Source organism: Cherax quadricarinatus, chromosome 81, assembly GCF_038502225.1.
Source record: "Cherax quadricarinatus isolate ZL_2023a chromosome 81, ASM3850222v1, whole genome shotgun sequence".
Lineage (NCBI taxonomy): Eukaryota > Metazoa > Arthropoda > Malacostraca > Decapoda > Parastacidae > Cherax > Cherax quadricarinatus.
Window position 1 is genome coordinate 6,149,835 of NC_091372.1, and position 21,656 is coordinate 6,171,490.

Here is a 21,656-nt window from a genome sequence, read left to right on the forward strand (position 1 = left end):
CATGCAGCAGTGATATAACTGGTCATGCAGCAGTGATATAACTGGTCATGCAGCAGTGATATAACTGGTCATGCAGCAGTGATATAACTGGTCATGCAGCAGTGATAACTGGTCATAACTGGTCATGCAGCAGTGATATAACTGGTCATGCAGCAGTGATGTAACTGGTCATGCAGCAGTGATATAACTGGTCATGCAGCAGTGATGTAACTGGTCATGCAGCAGTGATATAACTGGTCATGCAGCAGTGATATAACTGGTCATGCAGCAGTGATATAACTGGTCATGCAGCAGTGATGTAACTGGTCATGCAGTCATGCAGCAGTGATGTAACTGCAGTGATATAACTGGTCATGCAGCACTGTAACTCGTGCAGCAGTGATGTAACTGGTCATGCAGCAGTGATGTAACTGGTCATGCAGCAGTGACGTAACTGGTCATGCAGCAGTGATGTAACTGGTCATGCAGCAGTGATGTAACTGGTCATGCAGCAGTGATGTAACTGGTCATGCAGCAGTGATGTAACTGGTCATGCAGCAGTGATGTAACTGGTCATGCAGCAGTGATGTAACTGGTCATGCAGCAGTGATGTAACTGGTCATGCAGCAGTGACGTAACTGGTCATGCAGCAGTGATGTAACTGGTCATGCAGCAGTGATGTAACTGGTCATGCAGCAGTGATGTAACTGGTCATGCAGCAGTGATGTAACTGGTCATGCAGCAGTGATGTAACTGGTCATGCAGCAGTGATGTAACTGGTCATGCAGCAGTGATGTAACTGGTCATGCAGCAGTGTCATGCAGCAGTGTAACTGGTCATGCAGCAGTGATGTAACTGGTCATGCAGCAGTGATGTAACTGGTCATGCAGCAGTGATGTAACTGGTATGCAGCTGTAACTGGTCATGCAGCAGTGATGTAACTGGTCATGCAGCAGTGATGTAACTGGTCATGCAGCAGTGATGTAACTGGTCATGCAGAAGTGATGTAACTGGTCATGCAGCAGTGAGTGATACAGCAGTAACTGGTCATGCAGCAGTGATGTAACTGGTCATGCAGCAGTGATGTAACTGGTCATGCAGCAGTGATGTAACTGGTCATGCAGCAGTGATGTAACTGGTCATGCAGCAGTGATGTAACTGGTCATGCAGCAGTGATGTAACTGGTCATGCAGCAGTGATGTAACTGGTCATGCAGCAGTGATGTAACTGGTCATGCAGCAGTGATGTAACTGGTCATGCAGCAGTGATGTAACTGGTCATGCAGCAGTGATGTAACTGGTCATGCAGCAGTGATGTAACTGGTCATGCAGCAGTGATGTAACTGGTCATGCAGCAGTGATGTAACTGGTCATGCAGCAGTGTTGTAACTCGTCATGCAGCAGTGATGTAACTGGTCATGCAGCAGTGATGTAACTGGTCATGCAGCAGCAGCAGTGATGTAACTGGTCATGCAGCAGCAGCAGTGATGTAACTGGTCATGCAGCAGTGGTGTAACTAGTCATGCAGCAGTGATGTAACTGGTCATGCAGCAGTGATTTAACTGGTCATGCAGCAGTGATATAACTGGTCAACTGGTCATGCAGCAGTGATGTAACTGGTCATGCAGCAGTGATATAACTGGATATAACTGGTCATGCAGCATAACTGGTCATGCAGCAGCAGTGACATAACTGGTCATGCAGCAGTGATATAACTGGTCATGCAGTAAGTGATGTAACTGGTCATGCAGCAGTGATATAACTGGTCATGCAGAAGTGATATAACTGGTCATGCAGCAGTGATGGTAACTGGTCATGCAGAAGTGATGTAACTGGTCATGCAGCAGTGATGTAACTGGTCATGCAGCTGATATAACTGGTCATGCAGCAGTGATGTAACTGGTCATGCAGCAGTGATGTAACTGGTCATGCAGCAGTGATGTAACTGGTCATGCAGCAGTGATATAACTGGTCATGCAGCAGTGATATAACTGGTCATGCAGCAGTGATGTAACTGGTCATGCAGCAGTGATATAACTGGTCATGCAGCAGTGACATAACTGTCATGCAGTGATGTAACTGGTCATGCAGCAGTGCGTAAGTCATGCAGCAGTGTAACTGGTCATGCAGCAGTGATGACGTAACTGGTCATGCAGCAGTGATGTAACTGGTCATGCAGCAGTGATGTAACTGGTCATGCAGCAGTGATGTAACTGGTCATGCAGCAGTGATATAAGTGGTCATGCAGCAGTGAGTGATGTAACTGGTCATGCAGCAGTGATGTAAGTGATGTAACTGGTCATGCAGCAGTGATGTAACTGGTCATGCAGCAGTGATGTAACTGGTCATGCAGCAGTGATATAACTCGTCATGCAGCAGTGATGTAACTGGTCATGCAGCAGTGATATAACTGGTCATGCAGCAGTGACATAACTGGTCATGCAGCAGTGATGTAACTGGTCATGCAGAAATGATGTAACTGGTCATGCAGAAGTGATGTAACTGGTCATGCAGCAGTGATATAACTGGTCATGCAGCAGTGATATAACTGGTCATGCAGCAGTGATATAACTGGTCATGCAGCAGTGATATAACTGGTCATGCAGCAGTGATATAACTGGTCATGCAGCAGTGATATAACTGGTCATGCAGCAGTGATATAACTGGTCATGCAGCAGTGATGTAACTGGTCATGCAGCAGTGATGTAACTGGTCATGCAGCAGTGATGTAACTGGTCATGCAGCAGTGATATAACTGGTCATGCAGCAGTGATATAACTGGTCATGCAGCAGTGATGTAACTGGTCATGCAGCAGTGATATAACTGGTAACTGGTCATGCAGCAGTGACGTAACTGGTCATGCAGCAGTGATGTAACTGGTCATGCAGCAGTGACGTAACTGGTCATGCAGCAGTGATGTAACTGGTCATGCAGCAGTGATGTAACTGGTCATGCAGCAGTGATGTAACTGGTCATGCAGCAGTGACGTAACTGGTCATGCAGCAGTGATGTAACTGGTCATGCAGCAGTGATGTAACTGGTCATGCAGCAGTGATGTAACTGGTCATGCAGCAGTGACGTAACTGGTCATGCAGCAGTGATGTAACTGGTCATGCAGCAGTGATGTAACTGGTCATGGTCATGCAGCAGTGATGTAACTGGTCATGCAGCAGTGATGTAACTGGTCATGCAGCAGTGATGTAACTGGTCATGCAGCAGTGATGTAACTGGTCATGCAGCAGTGATGTAACTGGTCATGCAGCAGTGATGTAACTGGTCATGCAGCAGTGATGTAACTGGTCATGCAGCAGTGATGTAACTGGTCATGCAGCAGTGATGTAACTGGTCATGCAGCAGTGATGTAACTGGTCATGCAGCAGTGATGTAACTGGTCATGCAGCAGTGATGTAACTGGTCATGCAGCAGTGATGTAACTGGTCATGCAGCAGTGATGTAACTGGTCATGCAGCAGTGATGTAACTGGTCATGCAGCAGTGATGTAACTGGTCATGCAGCAGTGATGTAACTGGTCATGCAGCAGTGATGTAACTGGTCATGCAGCAGTGATGTAACTGGTCATGCAGCAGTGATGTAACTGGTCATGCAGCAGTGATATAACTGGTCATGCAGCAGTGATGTAACTGGTCATGCAGCAGTGATGTAACTGGTCATGCAGCAGTGATGTAACTGGTCATGCAGCAGTGATGTAACTGGTCATGCAGCAGTGATATAACTGGTCATGCAGCAGTGATGTAACTGGTCATGCAGCAGTGATATAACTGGTCATGCAGCAGTGATGTAACTGGTCATGCAGCAGTGATGTAACTGGTCATGCAGCAGTGATGTAACTGGTCATGCAGCAGTGATATAACTGGTCATGCAGCAGTGATGTAACTGGTCATGCAGCAGTGATGTAACTGGTCATGCAGCAGTGATGCAGCATAACTGGTCATGCAGCAGTGATATAACTGGTCATGCAGCAGTGATTTAACTGGCCATGCAGCAGTGATTTAACTGGTCATGCAACAGTGATATAACTGGTAATTCATCAGTGATATAACTGGTCATGCAGAAGTGATGTAACTGGTCATGCAGCAGTGATGTAACTGGTCATGCAGCAGTGACTGGTCATGCACAGTGATGTAACTGGTCATGCACAGTGATGTAACTGGTCATGCAGCAGTGTCATGCAGCAGTGATATAACTGGTCATGCAGCAGTGATGTAACTGGTCATGCAGCAGTGATGTAACTGGTCATGCAGCAGTGATATAACTGGTCATGCAGCAGTGATGTAACTGGTCATGCAGCAGTGATGTAACTGGTCATGCAGCAGTGATATAACTGGTCATGCAGCAGTGATATAACTGGTCATGCAGCAGTGATATAACTGGTCATGCAGCAGTGATATAACTGGTCATGCAGCAGTGATATAACTGGTCATGCAGCAGTGATATAACTGGTCATGCAGCAGTGATATAACTGGTCATGCAGCAGTGATATAACTGGTCATGCAGCAGTGATGTAACTGGTCATGCAGCAGTGATGTAACTGGTCATGCAGCAGTGATATAACTGGTCATGCAGCAGTGATGTAACTGGTCATGCAGCAGTGATGTAACTGGTCATGCAGCAGTGACGTAACTGGTCATGCAGCAGTGATGTAACTGGTCATGCAGCAGTGACGTAACTGGTCATGCAGCAGTGACGTAACTGGTCATGCAGCAGTGACGTAACTGGTCATGCAGCAGTGATGTAACTGGTCATGCAGCAGTGACGTAACTGGTCATGCAGCAGTGATGTAACTGGTCATGCAGCAGTGATGTAACTGGTCATGCAGCAGTGATGTAACTGGTCATGCAGCAGTGATGTAACTGGTCGATGCAGCAGTGATGTAACTGGTCATGCAGCAGTGACGTAACTGGTCATGCAGCAGTAATGTAAGTCGTGCAGCAGTGATGTAACTGGTCATGCAGCAGTGATATAACTGGTCATGCAGCAGTGATGTAACTGGTCATGCAGCAGTGATGAAACTGGTCGTGTAGCAGTGACGTAACTGGTCATGCAGCAGTGATGTAATGTAATTGGGCATGCGGCAGTGAAGTAACTGGTCATGCAGCAGTGATGTAACTGGTCATGCAGCAGTGATGTAACTGGTCATGCAGCAGTGATGTAACTTGTCATGCAGCAGTGATGTAACTGGTCATGCAGCAGTGATATAACTGGTCATGCAGCAGTGATGTAACTGGTCATGCAGCAGTGATGTAACTGGTCATGCAGCAGTGAAGTAACTGGTCATGCAGCAGTGATGTAACTGGTTATGCAGCAGTGATGTAACTGGTCATGCAGCAGTGATATAACTGTCATGCAGCAGTGATGTAACTGCTCATGCAGCAGTGATGTAACTGGGCATGCAGCAGTGACGTAACTGGTCATGCAGCAGTGATATAACTGGTCATGCAGCAATGATCCAACTGGTCATGCAGCAGTGACGTAACTGGTCATACAGCAGTGATGTAACTGGTCATGCAGCAGTGATGTAACTGGTCATGCAGCAGTGATATAACTGGTCATGCAGCAGTGATGTAACTGTTCATGTAGCAGTGATATAACTGGTCATGCAGCAGTGATGTAACTGTTCATGTAGCAGTGATGTAACTGGTCATGCAGCAGTGATATAACTGGTCATGCAGCAGAGATATAACTGGTCATGCAGCAGTGACATAACTGGTCATGCAGCAGTGATATAACTGGTCATGCAGCAGTGACATAACTGGTCATGCAGCAGTGACATAACTGGTCATGCAGCAGTGACATAACTGGTCATGCAGCAGGAATGTAACTGGTCATGTAGCAGTGATGTAACTGGCCATGCAGCAGTGACATAACTGGTCATGCAGCAGTGATGTAACTGGTCATGCAGCACTGATGAAATTGGTCATGCAGCAGTGATATAACTGGTCATGCAGCAGTGATGTAACTGGTCATGCAGTCATGCAGCAGTGATGTAACTGCAGTTCTTTTTATCTTCTCTCAGGTCTGGTACTAGCCTGGTTGTAAACCTTTGTATCTTTTCGAGTTTTTTCACGTACTTGAGGTGTGGGCTCTGTACTGGGGCTGCGTACTAAATGACTGTAATATTTTTCTACCCAAGCTTATACACTACGGACTCAAGAGGGCAAACATACATGCATTTAGTTCAACATTTTTATTATGCACCCCATAACCATCGTGTGGGTGGTAGTCAAAAGATTACAGAGACCTCAAGGTGCTGACAGCTAAGAAAGTTGCAGTGGTAGTGAACTATTTACGTGTTTAGCCGTAATAAGTTGTTGACGCAAACAAGAATTCAATCACAAAAACATTAGTGTGATGTATATGTGGTACTGAATTATTTATATTACCTTATATTTTAGTAAGGTATGGTTGGATTTAGACAAGTTTAAGTGGTTATGAGATATCTGCAACAGGCAAAGTTAGGTTTTTGTTCCAGAATCTTTGGTTATATACCACTGTGGATAAAATACTTTGGTATTTCTTGAATATTTGTGAGTGAGTTGTCTCTGAATTTATAAATTTTATCACATTCCAGCACATAATGTCACGGAATGTGACAATAGTTCATATGGCAAAGTTTACATTTAGTTATGTCTACATTAACTAGTGTTGTAACCTCCCGGATATACTTGTAACCCAGCCGGAGCCTGCCAGTAATGACATCCAAGACTGCTGATATTTTTGGATGTACCATAGACATGTGACTCTTTCTGTATGACAGAATGATGATAAATAGATTGACTAGCGTCACTATTCTCCATCTCAAGTCAATAACGTTTAATTGCAGTTCTTTAAATGGAAATAAGTCAAGGATTCCAATGGATAAAAGTCACTTTCTCTGATTTTTGAGGGGATTATCCTAGGTAACTTACCCTGTGTATGATAATTGTATTTACGTGTACCTGTACCTAAACAAGCTTATTTACTCACTACTAGTTCACAGTACAATACTGTAATCTATTCCCTTCACGGTACAAGACTGTAATCTATTCCCTCCTTGAAGGCGTATGACTTTGACAGGTCATCAGTTCTATCATGTATCTGAAGACCAATGTGAGATGGAATCCACAGGTCTAGAATCCTACCATACCTAGTTTAATATGTTTATTATGCACCTCATACCCATCCTGTGGGCGGTAGTCAAAATATTACAGAGGTACATAATGGGTCTAGGGACTACCCCAGAGTTTCAGTGTCTGGTTTCTGACACAAGTATGCCACAACTGACATCCATGAAGTTAAAAGCATTTATGAATGATAAAGAATCATTTACAATTAAGTTGTTAACTTTAGATTCATGGACACATTTAACTCCAAGAAATACAGCAGAGTTCAGTTTGAAGGATGAAAGTCCAATTGCTGATTCAAATTCAAATTCAAATTCAAAGTTTATTCTCTATAAGGATTACAATGTTGATTTTACAGAAATTTGGTTATTGTGTGGTTTACATGTAGTAAAATAGTGATTACAGAGTGTACCACTAGAACGCTTAGCATGGCTAGGCATTTCGGGCAGACTTAGTTTTATTCTTAATTGTAAAATATTACAAATTATGAGGTAAGTTGGTATTATGGCTAAGTGACTAAATACTAGTTTGTGAGTTTAGCAATGTGAATGCTTTTGTTTTGGCACAGTACATAGTTTCAGTATTGGAGTATCACAGGATTCATTATTTTAAGATTGAGATTAATATTTCTGTTTATGGTCAAATGAGTGAGTGAGTGTAAGTGTGAACCACCAGGTGGTATTCGTGTAGTTAGTTGATGGTGATTCATTATCTACACTACAGTCATCATTGTGCATAACATCAACTACACACTACCAGCTACACCACTGATTTGGTGTAAGCATATTTAGATACAGGTACATATAAGTACAATTATCATATAGTGTAAATTACCTAAGATGACCCCAAAAAGTCAAAGTGCCTTATTTCCATTGTGGTCCGTGACAAAACCCATCAAAATAAATAGCTTATGGAAGAGAATACTGTGACTGAGACATCGATACAACCTAAGACATTGTGCTTGCCTTTCGTTGCGATTCGGTAAGATTATTTGAGGTGAAAGTGAAGGATGGTGGTTTGGAAAGAGGTAATTTTGCATAGTGCAGGGAAGTGTCGCTGTTGTCTTGACATTGATCATGTATCTGATTCACTTTGAAAGTCAGTTCCAGTTTTTATGATCCAGTTGGAGGAAAGGTCACCAGTGTTGTTTTTTTTTTTACTAATCATGGGAAGCGCTAAGCCCGTAGGGATTATACAGTGCCTATGGGGGGATGGAAGGTATTCAGACTCAATTTGGGGAACTGAAACACAAATCAAGTTCCCCAGATCAAGAACCCCTCAGCAGCGTCAAGGAGCCTTCCCTGAGGGGCACCAGTGTTGTGGAAAGTTTGGAGGGCCTCTGTGAGAGATGGAAGGGTCACCAGTGTTGTGGAAAGTTTAGAGGGACTCTGTGAGAGATGGAAGGGTCACCAGTGTTGTGGAAAGTTTGGAGGGACTCTGTGAGAGACGGGAGGGTCACCAGTGTTGTGGAAAGTTTGGAGGTCCTCTGTGAGAGACGGAAGGGTCACCAGTGTTGTGGAAAGTTTGGAGGGCCTCTGTGAGAGATGGAAGGGTCACCAGTGTTGTGGAAAGTTTGGAGGGCCTCTGTGAGAGATGGAAGGGTCACCAGTGTTGTGGAAAGTTTGGAGGGCCTCTGTGAGAGATGGAAGGGTCACCAGTGTTGTGGAAAGTTTGGAGGGCCTCTGTGAGAGATGGAAGGGTCACCAGTGTTGTGGAAAGTTTGGAGGGCCTCTGTAAAAGGCTCTGGATGGGTTTACCTAAGCATCTTAACACCAATAAGCAGGGCCTCCAAGAGAAAGTTTGCAAGGAGGAATAAGACTGCTTTGGGGTCCCTGGGGGCAGGCTGAGGCCCCCAGTCTAAGTGAAATTTACAAAATTATTTTTATAAACAAACTTAAGATAGTTGAAATTACAAAAACAAAAATAATAATAAAACGTCTATGACTATGGGGCCCCTTCAGAGAGTCACAGCCGGGCCCCTGATCAATGTACCTGCTGACCCCCCCAACCTCATAGGTCCCGCCAATGAGGACATTTCTTTCAGTGATGCGATCTCTAATGTTAGGAATATCAAGTTCTTTCAGCATGTTTAAAATTTTGCTGTTATATGGACATCCTAGAATGATTATTATTACTTCGCTCTGCAACATTCCCGTTGCCGCGGGTGTTGCAAGTCAACCAGTGATCTAGAATAAGAATTGCTTTTTAAGAAATATACACCATTTTCACAATTTTTACATAAACTTCATACCCGGAGTGAAAGTGTCACATCTCTAAGTATCCTCAACATTTTTTTTGTAACAGCCACAAAGTCAAAGAAGAGAATTATCAAAGCGAAGATACTCGTATCTCGTTACAAATTTGAGCCGAGACTCATCATGCAACTGGATCCTGCAGACTGTCTTCCTGTCTGGGAGGACGACTGTTAATATCGTCGTTTTCTCAACCTAGATGATCAACCTAGATGATCAACCTAGATGATCAACCTAGATGATCAACCTAGATGATCAACCTAGATGATCAACCTAGGGTCCTGACACAAGCTAGTACATGAACAGGGAGGTTTAGTGTTGGAGAATCAGCTGGTGTGCAGCACTCTAACATCCTCAAAGATAATCATGAACCCCAATGGAAATAAGTCACTTTGACTTTTTGGGTTATCCTAGGTAATTTACACGATGTATGGTAATTGTACTTATGTGTACATGTACACAAATAACCCTCACATAGGAGAGAGAAGCTTACGACTTGGACTGTCCCCTCATGGAAGGTTCCTTGATGTTGGTGAGGGGCTCTTGATTTAGGGAATTGAATCTGTGCTCCAGTTCCCCGAATTAAGCCTGAATGCCTTCCACATCCCCCCCTGGGCGCTGTATAATCCTACGGGTTTAGCGCTTCCCCTTGATTATAATAATAATAATTACGACTTGGATCATTTACAGGCACACGGTGACTAAATGGTCCAAGTCCGACCGAAACGTCGTCGTAAGCTCCTCTCTCTTATGTGCGGGTTATTTGTGTATTGTTCCAGTCACGGTATTGTGCCTTTTGGCTTTTTATGTGTACCTGTGCTAGCGCACTCAGTTCACACATTGAGGTACCGGGTGTGGAAAATACTGTATATATTTTCCAGAAATGCAGTAGTTATATGTAAATAGATGGCCATACTGTGTTTAATAATATTTGTCATAGAAAACGGAAAGCCTGTGTCTGCACAGAAGACAGTCGCCATTTTTGTTTTTGAACTGAGTAACAGACATTAGTAATGGGAAGAATTTTTCGTGCTCTAGAGGTTAAATTTGGGCTGACACCTCTCAAATAGGAGCCTAAATTGTGAATGCGCATTCCTGCATAACTTGAGTATCAGGCGACAGGACAGGACAACTCCAGGACCCTCAGATAAGCTGTCTAATTTATGTTTAAATTCTGGCCAGTAAATTTTTCATAAATGTAGGCAAAAGGGGGGGGGGGGTCCTGTACATGACACATTAATCTCCAGTCAAATTGGTGAGTGTTATGATTAAGATATATTCTCCTTCTGTTATATAATGGGTATATATAATTCTTTATTAATTTAATATACAGTCCACAAATTTATATATTTACCAGCATTCCTGGTGATGTATTTTTCATTTGTAATTAATAGGTCCAGAGCAACTTGTGGATATGACAGTGGTAGGTATCGAAGGGGGATATTTTTTGTGACCTAGGTGTCCCAAATTCCTACTTGTCTAACTGATAAATAATAATTATTTTTGTTCATTTACTGTTATGTATATAATGATACATTCAGATAAATGTAATTTTCCACACCGGGGTTCGATCCCCGGTACGGGCGAAAATACTAGGACGTGTTTCCTTAAGACACCTGCTGTCCATGTTCATCTAGTAGTAAAATAGGTACCTGGGTGTTAGTGGACTGGTGTGGGTCGCATCCTGAAACAAAATTGACTTAATATGCGAGAAATGCTCAGCATAACAAGGTGATTTCTATATAGTAGAATGTCATTGATGTCAGCTATGATCTACATGTACAAGGTATACACCTTGTACATGTACTTGTAGAAATAAAGATTATTGTTATTATTTATTACTTTCTAGTGATCTCTTAGAGTCTTGAATAAGTTGAGTCTGAGAACACCTCCTTGTGGGGTTTCTGATTCAGTCTGTAGTTACACTTCTGTGCCTTGGAACAGCACGGGACTTACCAGTTTCTTCTTTCTCACTATGATGTGTTGAACGGCCATTCCAATATTTAAAATATATGCTGTACCCCGTGGTCTTGTGGCAAAAGCTCTCGCTTCACACGGTGAGGGTCCGGGTTCGATTTCCGGCAAAAGGGTGGAAACATTGGACGTGTTTCCTTACACCGGTTGTGTATGTTCACCCATCAGTAATAATAGGTACCTGGGTGTTAGTGGACTGGTGTGGGTCGCATCCTGGGATAAAATTGACCTAATTTGCGGGAAATGCTCAGCATAACAAGGAACTTTCTACATAGTAGTATGTCATTGATGTCAACTATGGTCTGTATACCTTGTACATGTATTAAATAAAGATATTATTATTATTATTATTATTATTATTATTATTATTATTATTATTATTATTATTATTATTATTATTATTATTATTATTATTAAATGATAAGACTATCCTAGCAGCAACAATGCGCATTTTATATTCACGTGCCATTCATTTATGCCAAGTTTAATATTACATATTACATTATTTTTATACCTAATGTTATATAGGTAATTACATTATAAGAAATAATTGTGAGAATTAATTTAATTTGCTTGATATTATGAATTAGAACCATAGTACAGATGCTCACTCAGCTGAGTGCTTCACTAATAACAACATTGAACTGGCTGGAACTTTTTATTACTCGGGGAAATTAACTGTGAAGGAAAGATTTTAGGGAGGTGAACATTAGTGTATGATATAAGAGAAGTGTCAGGAAGCTAGCAAGATGGGAGTGCCAAAATTTTATAGATGGACCAGTGAGCGGTACCCTTGTCTTAGTGAGGTTGTCAAGGAATACCAGGCGAGTGTTACCTCTTTAAATATTTATTTACACGGATATTATACCTTTGATCCTTCCTTCGAGGAAGGTATCTTGATGCCGGTGACGGGCTCTTGATCTAGGGAACTGGATCTGTGCTCCAGTTCCCTGAATTAAGCCTGAATACCTTCCATATCCCCCCCCCACAGGCGCTGTATAATCCTACGGTACACTAGCTGTATAGCCCTTGTGGTTTAGCGCTTCTTTTTTATTATAATAATAATTATAATACGGTACACTACACAAATAACCCGCACATAGAAGACAGCAGCTTACGACGACGTTTCGGTCTGACTTGGACCATTTACAAAGTCACACTAACGAAAAGGAGACCAGGATGCCACTGTGCATAGGCTTGCAGTAAATGGAAAAGGCAAAACCTGTATCTGAGTGGTGGACATGAACATCAAGAAAAGGAAGCAAGGAGTTAGATTCCCATTCAGCTTTAAACATAATGGAAGGTTCAAGATTATTAAGAGCATCAAGAAATGGTTGGAAGAGACAAGAGTAATGAGGCCACAGAGCAAAGATGTCATCAACATAGTGGAGCCAGAGTGAAGGGCGCACATCGATAGTAGGAAGAAGAACAGTCTCGAAGTATTCCATGTAAAGATTAGCAAGGACAGGAGAGAGAGGAGAGCCCATAGCGACGTAGTTTCTTCTCTCCCAAACTCTCTACTTCTGGGAACTCTTCTGTCCTCTGCCTTCCCTACATTTCCAGTCTTTCTAATCTCAACAACTCACTCTGTTCCTTAGAAATCAAACTCACTTTCATCCAGACTAAAACTTCGCATTAATCTCGTTCATACCTCTCCTCCCTCTACAGATGCTCCTGGTGTCTACTCTATTTCTTTTTCCTCCTGACCTCTTCAATACTTTGGAGAAACTGGTTGATCTCTTTCTGACAGACTTAGGGAGCACAAAAATAGTGTTAGGCTTGCCGACACTAACAACGCTCTTTTCTGTCACGTCAGAGATCACAGTCATCCTATTGACTGGTCTGCTAAAACTGTCTTCCCTACTTCCAACTTTAACAGTTGCCATCTGGTTGAATCCTCCCTAATACACAACTTTCCTTGTATGAATCTTAGTCCTGGTTTCATCTCTGTAGCTCCCTTCCTCTCCCACTACATTGTAAAATGCTCCAAACTTCAGAAAACTCGTGACCTAACCTGATTCCTCCTTTTTCCTTCTTCTCCCTCTTCCCCTTTCCTCTTTCCTTTTTCTCCTTTGGGTTGTCTTTCTTCTGCCCTGAGTATTTGTTCCTTCTTTATTTATTTACTTATTTGTTCCCACCCCCCCTCGGTGTTCTTGCTCTTACCTTCTGTGGGCACCTAGCTCCCTTGCAGTGCTCCTCTTTCTTAGTACAGTGGACCCCCGCCTAACGAACACATCGCATAACATTAAATCCGCTTTACGAAGCATTTGAACGCGGAAATTTTGCACTGCCTAATGATAAAAAACTTGCCCAACGTGATTCGTCCGGGATGCGTCCGACGTGTGGCCTCAGCTGCCCCGTGCGCCAATGTTTACAAGCCAGCCAGTGCGGTCACATCCACGTGTACATTTGGTACATTTCACTTTATCCAAGTGTTTTTTGTGCTTGTAACTGCAAAATAAGTCACCATGGGCCGCAAGAAAGCTTCTAGTGCCAACCCTGTGGTAAAAAGGGTGAGAATTAGTATGGAAATTCAGAAAGATTTTGAAGGGTTTGGGGCTAACCCTGAGAAGCCTATGCCAGTTGTGGAATCATTTGTGCCTACTTCAAAGATTAAGGAAACGTGTGCATAGTGGGTTGAACTGCAAACCTTTATGGATGAAAATCACCCTAACACAGCTCTTGCAAGCCGTGTTGACAACCTGTACAATGACAATGTTGTGGCCCATTTTAGGCAAATCTTAAAGGAATGGGAGGTACAGACCTCTATGGACAGATATGTTGTGCGACAGAGGTCCAGTGACTCTCAAGCTGGTCCTAGTGGCATTAAAAGAAGAAGGGAAGTAACCCCAGAAATGGACTTGCTACCTCAAGTCCTAATGGAAGGGGATTCCCCTTCTAAACAATAATTTTCACACACTCCCCTCCTCCCATCCCATCAGTCATCACCAGATCTTCAATAAAGGTAAGTGTCATGTATTCTTAATTTAGTAGAGTAGTAATTGTGCATGTCTTTTTCAGTTTGTGTGTATTAAAATTAATATTTCATGTGGTAAAATTTTTTTTTTTTTCATACTTTGGGGTGTCAGGAACGGATTAATTTGATTTCCATTATTTCTTATGGGGAAAATTAATTGGGCTATCAATAATATCGGCTAATGATGAGCTCTCAGGAACGGATTAATAACGTTAGGCAGGGGTCCACTGTATTTGACTGGCCCCTCCTACTCTTACTACCTCCCCACTACTACTGCCGCCGCCTCTGCCTCCTCCGCCTCCTCCTCCGCCTCCTCCACCTCCTCTGCCTCCTCCGCCTCCTCCGTCTCCTCCGCCTCCTCCGCCTCCTCCTCCTCTGCCTCCTCCTCCGCCTCCTCCTCCGCCTCCTCCTCCGCCTCCTCCGCCTCCTCCTCCGCCTCCTCCTCCGCCTCCTCCTCCGCCTCCTCCTCCGCCTCCTCCTCCGCCTCCTCCTCCTCCTCCTCCTCCTCCTCCTCCTCCTCCTCCGCCTCCTCCTCCGCCTCCTCCTCCGCCTCCTCCTCCGCCTCCTCCTCCGCCTCCTCCACCGCCTCCTCCTCTGCCTCCGCCTCCGCCTCCTCCTCCGCCTCCGCCTCCGCCTCCTCCGCCTCCTCCTCCGCCTCCTCCTCCGCCTCCTCCTCCGCCTCCTCCTCCGCCTCCTCCTCCGCCTCCTCCTCCTCCTCCTCCTCCTCCTCCTCCTCCTCCTCCTCCTCCTCCTCCTCCTCTGCCTCCTCCTCCTCCTCCTCCTCCTCCTCAGCCTCCTCCTCGGCCTCCTCCTCTGCCTCCTCCTCCTCCGCCACCTCTGCCTCCTGCCTATACAGTGGACTCCTGCCTTACAATATTAATCCGTTCCTGAGAGCTCATCGTAAGCCGAAATTATTGTTAGCCCAATTAGTTTTCCCCGTAAGAAATAATGGAAATCAAATTAATCCGTTCCTGACACCCCAAGGTATGAAAATTTTTTTTTTAACACATGAAATATTAATTTTAATACACGCAAACTGAAGAAGACATGCACAATTACTACTCTACTAAGAACAGAATACATGACACTTACCTTTATTGAAGATCTGGTGATGATTGATGGGATGGGAGGAGGGGAGAGTGTGGAAAGTTATTGTTTAGAAGGGGAATCCCCTTCCATTAGGACTTGAGGTAGCAAGTCCTTTTCTGAGGTTACTTCCCTTCTTCTTTTAATGCCACTAGGACCAGCTTGAGAGTTACTGGACCTCTGTCGCACAGCAAATCTGTCCATAGAGATCTGTACCTCCCATTCCTTTAAATTTGCCTAAAATGGGCCTCAACATTGTCATTGTACAGGTTGCCAACACGGCTTGCAATAGCTGTGTTAGGGTGATTTTCATCCATAAAGGTTTGCAGTTCAACCCACTTTGCACACATTTCCTTAATCTTTGAAGTAGGCACAATGGATTCCACAACTGACATAGGCTTCTCAGGGTTAGCCCCAAACCCTTCAAAATCTTTCTTAATTTCCATACTAATTCTCACCCTTTTTACCACAGGGTTGGCACTAGAAGCTTTCTTGGGGCCCATGGTGACTTATTTTGCAGTTACAAGCCCTAGAAACACTGTGATAATATGAAATGTACCGAATGTATGCTTAGATGCGACCGCGGTGGCTGGCTTGTAAACACTGGCACCCACAGGGCAGCTGAGGCCACATGTGGGACGTGTCCTGGACAAATCACATAAGGCGAGTTTTTTATCGTGAGGCGAGGCAAAATTTTTGCGTTCAAATGCTTCGTATGGCGGATTTAACATAACACGATGCATTCGTGAGGCGGGGGTCCACTGTATATACCCATCCTGCTCTCCTTTTTGTTAGTGAGACTTTGTAAATGGTCCAAGTCGGACCGAAACGTCGTCATAAGCTTCTCTCTTCTATGTGCGGGTTGTTTGTGTATTGTTCCAGTCACAATATTGTGCCTTTTTTGTTATTTGTTATAATCCTATGGGTTTAGTGCTTCCCCATGATTATAATAATAATGATACCTTTGATCCTCCCCTCGAGGAAGGTATCTTAATGCCGGTGAATGCTCTTGATCCAAGGAATTGGATCTGCCTTCCACTTCCTTGGATTGAATATGATTGCCTCCCACTGCCCTGGTGCTGCCTTACCTTAAGAGTTTAGCACTTCAGGTAAACATATATGACTGCTACTGGGCGGATTTCGGCCAAAATTATATGTTGAATTGTACAATATTAGATTTGTTTCACAGCAAGGATCCTAATGGAAATAAGTAACTAGCTTTTTTTTGGTTATCCTAATTAATATTACAATCATAACTAAGTGCTAAATCCACAAGTGTCATACAGTGTTGCCAGGTTATCTTAAGTAATCTACACTGTGATAATTGTATATATGTGTACGTGTACCTAGGTAAACTGATTGACTTAAAAAAATTTAACATAATCTAAGCCTCAGACCAGGCCGCGGGGGCACTGATCCTCGAAACCTTCTCCAGGTATATTCCAGGTAACCTAACCTAACTTTGCCATCCATACTGGCACAGCTTTGATTGCATCCAGTCGTGCAACACACCTCAGTGCGAAGCCTTGATTGGTTCAGATGTGCTGTTTCAACCACAATAAATGTACTAATTGTGCAAAAATCTCTCAAGATGACAATCTGCACAAGAAATACTTATTCCATGGGGAATAAGGGAATGAGGGGAAAGGGCTGGCTTCGATAAGTTTCCCTACTGCTACAGCCTTGACCTGGGCCAAGCTTGTCTGGTTTTACCAGTCAACCAGGCTGTTGTTGCTGGTGGCCCATTGACCCATATATCCATCACAGCCTGGTTAATCTGGCAGTTGGTAGAGGAAATTGTCTAGTTTTCAATAAGCCAGCAAGTATCAGAGCCAACAATACTTGACATTATCTTCAAAAATAATGATGATCTAGCACGAAATATAACAGTATCGAAGACCCAATTTAAGTTCAGACCTTCATGCACATGGGGTCTTGATCAGCAAAATTCAAACAGCTATGAGGGTATTTAAAACAAATTCAACTTTAGCAACAAGAACATCAACTGGGATCAGGTAAATTGTGTCTTTAACAAAACATGCTGGAAAGATATCTTAAATAACATGTGTTCAAACCAGTATCTAGAAAGGATCACCTCTGCCGCACTAGAAATACGTATACGTAAGGCACATTCCACTAAGGAAACAGAAGGGAAGATGTAGACTAGAGAGAGAGGGATGCTCCATCTACAAGCAAAGGCAAAGAATCATAGAACTCCTGAAGGGTTCTAGATTATCTGAAATGCAGAAGGAAGCACTGTCCAGGGGATGACAACAAAGAAAAATGGGAAATACTGAAGTCTCAGTATGACTGTTCAGTGAGCCATTAATCAGACTAAAGGTCAACAAGGTAAATAAATTCTTCATGAGCAAGACTCAAAACCTTGTCAATATCTTGATTTAATGGACTTCAAAAATATGGTGCAAAATCCACTGAGTCAGTTGATTTGGACACATTGGACAAAATCTGTTGGTTAAAGAGTTGTGTGTTATTATTACAGTTACTGTAAAACAATCTCATTCCATCCACCACAATCACCATTACCTGCCATCCACTTCCGTCTTTTAATCTTTTAACTGATACAGTAGGACTGCCGTATCTGCGGATCTGAATTTTGTGGTTTCAGTTATCAGCGGTTTACCCTGGCCTGAAAATAACCCTTAATTTTGCTTAATGACGACACCAAAGTACAAAAGTAGTGATGGTGACCATTCTTCAAAGCCTAAGAGAAGTTGTGAAGTGCTTCCCATTAGTGAAAAAGTGCTAATTCTCATTTTATTTTGTGTAATTTATCAATTAATCTTTTATCATAAGTATGTATGTAAACAAAAAATTACTTAAATATAGGGTTCGCTACTATCTGTGGCTTCGGGTATCCATGGTAGGTCTTGGAACGTACCCCATGGATATGGGGGTCCTATTGTACATGTCTGATTTTAAAGAGAAATACAGTATAGCTAACAGATAATAAGCTAACTAAACACTTTTTGTTTTTATTTTCAGATACCTGAATTTGACAACTTGTATTTGGACATGAATGGAATAATTCACATTTGTTCACATCCCAATGACAATGATCCTCATTTTCGTATAACAGACGAAAAAATATTTAAGGATATCTTCCATTATATTGAGGTGAGTATCAAGTACAGTACATTTAAAATTTTATGAAATTGCTTGTAAAATAGATACTATAGGTAAATATGCATATTTACCTATGCATCATTCATGTACTCTATCCACATTATTATATACATCATACTGTATCCATATTGATATAGTACATTATATTGCAGTATGGCAATGTATATAAGTATTAAAATTTCTTATAAACAAACTTTATTTCTATAAGTGGAGTGAAGTATGTAATATAATTAAGGTAATTGACATATATAAACTGCTTCATAGAAAGTCCCTTATTATGCAAGGCATTTTGGGCAGCCTTAAAACTAAATTATGATTACTAGTTGTTATTATACGTATTGGATTACTATTATACTGGATTATTATATGATTACTAGTTGATATTATATTGAATACATAGTTTTTATTGTATTGAAGGTATATAGTAATTCAAATAAAGTTGTAATTAGTGATATATTAAGGATGAAGTTAAGATAAGGACAATACAGGATGAAAGAATTGTTCAGCATATTTTTTTTACTTGTAACCGTCATCATATTTTGATAAATGCATGATTTAATTTAGAGAATGTTAATGTTATGTTGATTGCTGGGGTGAGAGTGGCATGTGGCTCATGTGCTAGTGTGTGTAGTTTAAAAGTAAGTATATATCAGGATCAGTAAATAAATAGAGCATATTTTTTAACCCTTTCAGGGTCTGTGCCATAGTATTATGGCTGGGAAGCCAGGGTTCTTGCCCTAGTACTACGTGATGAGCTCAGCTTACTTGGATAAGTTGTGAGCAGTGAATTTGAGACTAAATGTGATAGAATGGGTAGATGCAGTAAGTGCACACCTTATAAAATAAATCTTGCATCACACAGTGCATAATGAGGAAAAAATGACTGCAACTGTGTTTTTTATTTAAAACAGCAACTTTGCAATCTATTTTTGAATGTTTTTTATGGTTGTATTCTCAGTTTCTTGGTCTCATTTGATAGAATGGAAGATTTTGATGGTTTTTGAGGATTCTAAATAGTTTGAAATTGAGCTCAAAGTAGCGGATATTTTCGATATTTTCCGATGTTCAAGAGTAAACAAACCACATCACGCGTCCAATACACATCAACTGGTGGGTCTAATGTGTGTTCATGAATGTGCTGATATTATTTATACAGTTATTACAGTATTGCATGAAAAGAAATTATTTGTGTGAATAAAAAATCAAAATAAAATTTCTATGTAAAGCCTGGGAACATAGCTAATTAACTAATGAACAGAGGAAATATTATTTTGGTGCCAGGAATGCTTGCATTGTTTATTCTGGACCCTATTTTGAAATTTGAATATTTTGAAATTTGTGTCAAATTGGCCAAATTACCAATTTCTGATCACTTTGTGGTAGTTGAAATAGTTGATTGGGCGGCGGCTTGTGCTCACTCGATAAAATGAAAGGCATACTGGTGAAATAGCTAAGAATTTTGTCAACTGGAACAATGTAATTGGTCTAAAATAGGAATTGAAGTGGACAAAATCGCTTATGCGTAAATATCGCAGACACAGCAAAATTCGTGATGTTGTAATTTCGTCAGTTTTCCATTAAATTTTGTACTCTTTGTTTTATTACCTTCGGTAAAAAATTCTCCACCATTTCATAAGAAAAAATATGATTTTTTTTTTTTTAAATTCTTGAACCCTGTGGACAAGTTTCAGATTGGGGGGTCTAAACCCTCAAAGGGTTAAGATTCATTGACTAGTTTTAATACGAAGTGTAAAAAAAAAAAAAAAAAGAGTCATTTCTTGTAGCCAAATTGTCTTAAATATGGGATTAGTGGTTTAACCCTTTGAGGGTCTGTGCCGTAGATCTACGGCTTTACGTTGAGGATTCAAACTGTAGATCTACGTCATGAGCTCAGCTCACTCTGATAAGCTGTGAGCGGTAAATTTTGGCCTTGATATGTGTGGTATGTGTGCACCACATAAAACAAATCCTGCAGCACACAGTGTACAATGAGAGAAAGAAAACTGAGATCGTAATTTTCAATTAAAACAGGGACTTTGCAGTGTTTTTTGTATGTTTTTTATAGTTGTATTTGCGATTTCTTGGTCTCATTTGATAGAATGGAAGATATATTACAGAAATAGAGGTGATTTTGATTGGTTTTAGTACTGGGAATGGCTTGAAACTGAGCTCAAAATAGCGGAAATGTTAAATTTTTGCCGATGTTCAAGAGTAAACAAATGACCTCACACGTCTAATACACACCTGCTGGTGGGTCTAATATACATTCACAAATGTGGTGATATTATTTATACAATTATTACAATATTGCATAATAGTAAATCTTCTATTTTTTGGTTTGAATAAAAATTCATTATGTGAATAAAAAAATCAAAATGGAATTCATTAGTAAAGCCTGAAAACATAACTAATGAACAGAGGAAATGTTAGTTTAGTGCCAGGAATGCCTGCATTATTTATTCTGGGCCCTATTTTGAAATTGGAGTATTTTGAACTTTTGCATTAAATTGGCCAAATTACGAATTTCCGATCACTTTATTTTGTAGTTGAAACAGTTGACTTGGTGAATTCTTGTGCTCAATCAATAGAATAGAAGTAATACTAGTGAAATAGCTAAGAATTTGGACGACTGGAAAAATATAATTGACCTAAAATGGGAGTCAGAGTCTGCAAAATTGCCGATGCGTAAATATCGCTGACACATCAAAATTCGCAAGAGCATAATTTTGTCAGTTTTCCATCAAATTTCGTACTTTTTGTTTTATTGCCTTCAGAAAAAGATTCTATACCATTTCATAAGAAAAAATAACAATAATTTTTTGAAAATTCTTGGACACTGATGCACCCTTCGAAATTTGGCCTCTGGACCCTAAAAGGGTTAATGTTTAAATTCTTAAGATAGCAGGTGGGAGAGTGGGATGGCAAACTGATATTCATCTTAGGAGCATTTAAAGTATCCCTCTTAGGCATTTCCACTGTGTTTTGTATGTATGTATGCACGTTCTAAACAAATGTAAGTGGTCCGTACTTTGCATTTTTCATCAATTGAGAGATTTGTTGATGCATAACTTCTTGCTTATAAATGTAGTATCAACAGGAAGCAAAGATCAGTATGTGTTAGAG

The 21,656-nt window shown here is 41.5% G+C and overlaps 1 protein-coding gene across 2 annotated transcripts in view; it reads left to right on the forward strand.

The window, feature by feature from the left end:
• The first annotated feature begins 11,942 nt into the window (after window positions 1–11,942).
• LOC128699886 (5'-3' exoribonuclease pacman) overlaps window positions 11,943–21,656 on the forward strand; it is a 134,751-nt gene continuing 125,037 nt past the window's right edge. For both annotated transcript variants that reach the window (XM_053792704.2, XM_053792703.2), the window contains exons 1-2: window positions 11,943–12,150; window positions 18,393–18,524. In XM_053792704.2, coding sequence (XP_053648679.1) covers window positions 12,076–12,150; window positions 18,393–18,524 — 207 coding nt within the window. In that variant the 5' untranslated portion in view covers window positions 11,943–12,075. The remainder of the gene's footprint in view (window positions 12,151–18,392; window positions 18,525–21,656) is intronic.